The sequence below is a fragment of the Carcharhinus amblyrhynchos genome, chromosome 25 (assembly GCF_965287045.1).
Source record: "Carcharhinus amblyrhynchos chromosome 25, sCarAmb.v2.hapA, whole genome shotgun sequence".
In the NCBI taxonomy this organism is placed as follows: Eukaryota; Metazoa; Chordata; class Chondrichthyes; order Carcharhiniformes; family Carcharhinidae; genus Carcharhinus; species Carcharhinus amblyrhynchos.
The window spans coordinates 26,620,201-26,625,926 of NC_137348.1; the positions used below are offsets into that span (position 1 = coordinate 26,620,201).

Here is a 5,726-nt window from a genome sequence, read left to right on the forward strand (position 1 = left end):
TGCCTTCTGGAAATCCAGATACACCACATTCACAGGTTCCCCATTGTCCACTGCACATGTAATGTTATCAAAGAATTCCACCAAGTTAGTCAAACATGATCTGCCTTTCATGAAATATCCAAGACATTTTAATGCAACTGTTTTGAAATCTGCCAATATAATCCTTCACATTAGTTATTACACAACTGTATTTCCAAACATTATTGAGTTTTACCTCAAATTACAGAAGTTACATGTCTTGTTAAAAGATTACAAACATTTTCCAACTATTGGGAAAATTCCCTCTTTCTCCGACTGAAGAAAAATCTAGGGAAACAACACACCACTGAAATCAAAGATACAATACACAAAACAAAATTACCATTTAGCATGGAGGAGTTACTTACCCCAGGTAGGCAAGATTAGATCAATGCAACTGCCACCACTATTGGTGCATCTTTACAGATAATCTAATCTCCCCAGCAATTGAAATATTACTCATTCGTTGAAGGTAAAATCCGACTTGGAGTGTTCCAGCACGTCACATACTGATCACAGTTTATAAAGCCCTTTTGGAGAAATCAATCCAGAAACCTGACTGAAGCCCCACAAAGTGAATAGCGGTGTCTTTCAAGATGCAGAAACCCACGTCTATGGATCCAGAAGACTTGGCATGCAGAAACTCTAAGTGCACACAGACTGGAAAGCACAGTTGCAGTTCAGTGCTTCTCACCACCTTCATCATTCTGCAGTGGCTTGCAATAGCAGCCATGTGCTACATTGTCTTTTTCTACATCAAAGTGCTAAAGGAGGTAAGTGCATCCTTTTATACTGGCCAAGCTTTTGGCTGCATTGAAGGAGACAGTGGTGACGTATTTGCTTGGTGATTTAAGCGAGGGAATTGTCACACATTTTCAGGACCAATATGGATTCCATTTGGATGCTTCAACTTTTTTTTTAGGAATTACCTCACCCTGCCAAAATCCCACTTGTGCGATAGCAGAAGGTGAGAAATGTTGCAATTACATCCTCTTGCAATCTCAACTGGCCACTTACGTCAGTCGCAACCTCCCTGGTAACTGACTGAGGTGAAATAGGGTTTAAATAGCAAACTGCTTTACTCCGCAGTAAGGTGATATGCATAGAGCAAAAGATGATCAAAGTTGTTTAGTTCAATCAGTGAGAATTTTATTCATGCACTGGTACAGAACAAAGAACAGGTGATGCTGTCCCACTGCATTGCTTCACCTTTTTTCCCGTAAACCCCTTTGTGCGCTGTCCTGAGGTCTCTCTGGTGATCAATTCTCACGTTGCAACCTGGTCGATGCATAACGGCCTGTACCTAATCTGAAAGTTATTTTTGGACCCCGTACTCCAACTTTTAAAAGCCTTTCTCACTGTGAAAAAAGTCTCATCCTCTCAATGAGCAACAGTGTTCAAAAGGCTTTCTGACAGGCTGCTTTCAAAATACCCAGAAAACTAACAATTACTTGATGTTTGGTCATTGCGAAAATCAACTTCTGTTTAGATGGCACTGGACTGAGGCAACTTCTTGCAAGCTGAGCCCAGCATACCCTCTATTCTATTTTTTACCCTGTTCTATGCTTTTACTCAAACTCTTTTAACACTACATTCTGTTCCCCCTCCTTTCCTCCTCTATGAACGGTATGCTTTGTCTATATAATGCTCTAGAAACAATACTTTTCACTGTATACCGATATATGTGACAATAATATATCAAATCAAATCAAATGTTTACGTCCAAATATTTATTTTTTGAAAAGTAACTTGTTAGTTGTAAAAGTCCCACTGCCCCTTTCCTAAATCGCTTTTGTGAAAAAATGGTCATAATTGCAGGCAAGACATCATTTAAAACCAATGTGATTTTTTGTTTTGAAGGACATACATATTGAAGTGTTGGCAATGATGAAGAATATCACAATTTCCAGTAAGTGAAAGTACATTCTATCGCTTCAGTCTCAGCTTTTGTTATGTTTAAATTGGGACTAATTACCTGAGTGAATTAAGAATCAGATTCAATGTGATGTCCACATCTTCTTGCTTGATGGATGAAGCTAGCAGATTTAGTTTCAAGGTTTGGAGACCAGGAATCATTTGTGTACTGGGAAGGAAGAGGGAGAAAATTGCATGACCGTGAGTTTATGGCTTCTGCAGCAAAGAAATAACTAGATTATCATTTTATCAGATATGCTTCAACACCAATCTGGTTTCCATTTAGAACAAAAATCTAGTCAGGACTCGGTGCAGTCATACCACACCTATTTGCAAATAATGCAAACAGTTATTTATTTTGTGTGCAGACCCCCTTACAAAGCACTGACACAGGTGGCACGGCAGCACAGTGGTTAGCACTGCTGCTTCACAGCTCCAGGGACCTGGGTTCAATTCCCGGCTCAGGTCACTGCCTGTGTGGAGTTTGCATATTTTCCTCGTGTCTGCGTGGGGTTGCTCCAGTTTCCTCCCAAAGTCCAAAGATGTGCGGGTTAGGTTGATTGGCCATGATAAAATTGCTCCTTAGTGTCCTGAGATGCATAGGTTAGAGGAATTAGTGGGTAAATATGTAAGGATACAGGCATAGGGCCTGGGTGGAATTGTGGTTGGTGCAGACTCGATGGGCCGAAGGGCCTCTTTCTGCACTGTAGGGTTCTATAATAAAATTAACTTAAACCGACACTTCCACAATGGTTCACTTAGAATAAAATTGATCAAATTAACTACGAAAATATACTTGTATAAATGTCAATGGATATAAAATATATTTGTTTTATTATGTAAAGTTTACTTATTTTATTATAAAATCTGTAGCATAGAAATGACATGAGCGACTGAGTAACTTGACCACATTGAGAGATAATCTGCAGCACTAGTTAGAAAATAATTGTTTAAATATAAAGATTTTACAGAAATATAGCTGGAAGTTGCTCTTGCTGAATTAGTGTCCAGAAGTTGCGGACATTCTTAATATTAAAGCATATATTTTTCAGATTTACCGACCACAGGAAGCGATACATTCAAGGGTTCAGTGATAAAATCAGAGAAGCCAATCGCTCACTTCACTGTGCTTGCAGGTTAGTTTTTAAATAGAGCTTCATGGGGTCCAACTGGTGCATGACAGAGCCACGGATGATATTCAATGAATTGAAGGAGCTTAGGTCAACAGTTATGACAAAATGATTGCAAATATGAAAAACAAAAGTCACATATATGTTCCAACTGGTTCTGAAACAGGTCAACGCAGATCAACAGTCTTATTTTGGTCCTTAAAATGGTGGGATAGGAAAATGTTAGAACTATAAGGCAAAATGTTGTTTGATTTTGACAGAATAGATGTAACGTACAGAAGTTTTATATTCATAAGCGAGATTAGAAGAATTCTCCCCTCCCCCAAATATTGGATGCATGAAACAGGTTGGGAATAAGTGAGATGAGGACATATCATTCAACATGGAACTGTCCCTATATGTTGGCAACAGAACCAATGGTTACAAGATATCAGCAAAGGTGGGTGGGGGTAGATTTTCTTACCCGAGCTTGAATTTAAGCAGTGCTCATCCTTTAATATTTTCTCTGGCCCAGTTCAATTTCTTGATTAAATAATTAATCATCCCACCACTTTGTGTATCTCACTGGCAGATGTTGTTTACTTTGGTGGGACTGTATAATCCTGCTGTGTGGGAGGGGGCCTTAAATTCCTGGCCGTGGTGCAGGCAATGTAGGGTCCCGGTGGGATTCCTGTCACCAAAGGAGTTTGTTACCATGTATGAGGGAAGTTCCGCAGCAGAAAGGGGAGGCTGGAGTGAGGGGAGGAGTGGGGGTAGTGATGCAAGGGATAGAAGTGGGGAGAAGCTCCCCCAAGATCAGCCAATTAGAGGTTTTCAGCAGGTACATCCTTGCGGCGAAATGGTGAGAAAAGAGATGTTCTACCACCATTGAGTCAAAGGCTCTGCCAAGGAGGAGGAAGCAACAGAAACTGAGGCAGCAAAGAGAAAAAGGCACATGACTGAGCAAGGAGCAGGCATGGCAATACCAGGCCTCACTGTTTGCCAACATCCCCTGCTGCACTCCCACTTGGAGCAGGATGCCCTCCGTAGACTGAGAGAACCAAATACTCCTTGGCAGAGGATAATCCTCTGCTGTTGTAAGTGGGGCAGAGGATGTGGTGAGGAAAAAAAAATGCTGCCGCAGAAGATAGTGGACTAGGGAGCCTTGAGCATGGAACAATAATCTAGGGATTTGCCTTGGGTAAAGTTGTTGATTTTGCAACTTCACCTCCTTCCGTAGGACAGCAGTCTGAAGCAGTGGGAGGGTTTGCAACCTGACTGTCAGTGTCTGGTGGTGGGGTGGGGGAAGGGCACACATTCAGAAGACAGTAGGAATGTGCAGAACTAGCTGTTTGGTTTCATTTTGTCAAACAGCTCTGCAGAACCACCAGCACGTACCCGCACATTCGTGACCCACTTAGCAGTTGAGTAATTTCCTTTAAGATTCCTTTAGTTGATCTTGTGCTTGGGTCTGCACAAAAGTTGGGTCTGCACAAGTTGATCTTGTGCTTGGGTCTTGGCCTTCCAGGAAAAACGTGAAATGATCGTTGTATTCTTGCGCTATTTCTGATCTTTTGTCATTCTAAGGCCAATCTAATCTCTTTTCCATGTGCGACAGAGCACCAGAACACTTCCGGCCATCTGCTTTTTGAGCACAGGAAAGGACACGCTTTCAGAACATCTGATATGAAGTACAACGAAGCTGGCTATTTGGTGATTCCCGCCAATGGCGTCTACTTTATTTACGCGCAGGTGACATTTAAATGCTCGCAAGGCAACTCCAAGCTATCCCAGCAATTATCTGCCACCATTTCGAAGAAGAACGATCAATACCCTGAGCCAGAGGTTTTGCTGAAAAGCTATGCCAAACCCCAGGGCGAAGACTTCCAAAAACTGTCAACCTACCAGGCTGGGGCCTTCAAGCTTAATGCTGATGACTATATTTATGCTAAAGTTTCTGACAACTTGCATACCCACATCTCAGATTTCGAATACGATACCTATTTTGGGGCTTTCTTGCTTGAACCTTCTACTTCAGAATAAGCAAACTGCCAATGAAGCTGTTGGGAAGTGTACACATGCATATATACACACACGCACATACATCTACATGTTTTTTGTTAAGTCCGTCTGGTTCAACAGACTGTTCCAGTTGATGATGTACAAGACATTTATGCTACAATAGCACAATAGTTGTTTGAGTTACACTCCAATGAGTGATTTATCATTTTGTTTTGTAAATTGTAAGGCTACCTTTGTATCTTGTATTGGTATTAGTTCTCATAGTTAATAAAAATGATCTCCATACTAATTTACATGTGTCAACTTATTCCATGTCTGATCATAGAAAATATAACTACAGGCCAAGAAAGGGGATATTGACATGGTCTATTTTAAGGAATAGTGATTGTCAACTGGGTGGTGAGGAGGCGGGGGGGGGGGGGGGGGGGGGTGGGGGGCGGGGGGGGGGGTGTGGTGGAATCTTCTACACTCACTGGTGGTGAGCTTGGGGGTGGGAAGGGCATTTACTGAGGCCTGACCCTGCCAACTTCCCATCTCCACCAAGATTAAGTTCTGAGGTGAAAGCCCATTCTTGACCTTCCTGTCCTACCATCAATTGAGAATCTCAATTGGCTATAGAATGACCATTTAAGTGCCTTGCCCCATGGCCAATTAAATAAGTAC

General features: G+C 41.7%; 1 protein-coding gene across 1 annotated transcript; it reads left to right on the plus strand.

Annotated features, from left to right (window-relative positions):
* Positions 1-608: 608 nt before the first annotated feature.
* LOC145358368 (tumor necrosis factor ligand superfamily member 15-like) lies at positions 609-5,352 on the plus strand. Its single transcript, XM_080212352.1, has 4 exons — positions 609-791; positions 1,879-1,927; positions 2,985-3,068; positions 4,660-5,352. The coding sequence occupies exons 1-4, from the start codon at positions 615-617 to the stop codon at positions 5,082-5,084; spliced, it is 735 nt and encodes a 244-aa protein (XP_080068478.1). The 5' UTR covers positions 609-614; the 3' UTR covers positions 5,085-5,352.
* The last annotated feature ends 374 nt before the right edge of the window (positions 5,353-5,726 follow it).

What these genes read in the sequence shown, in the direction of transcription:
- LOC145358368 (XM_080212352.1), top strand. Translation starts at nt 615, where the DNA reads ATGCAGAAACCCACGTCTATGGATCCAGAAGACTTGGCATGCAGAAAC. An exon ending in GAAGAATATCACAATTTCCA is followed by an intron (nt 1,928 to 2,984) that starts GTAAGTGAAAGT and finishes TATATTTTTCAG; the next exon opens with ATTTACCGACCACAGGAAGC. An exon ending in TCACTTCACTGTGCTTGCAG is followed by an intron (nt 3,069 to 4,659) that starts GTTAGTTTTTAA and finishes CATGTGCGACAG; the next exon opens with AGCACCAGAACACTTCCGGC.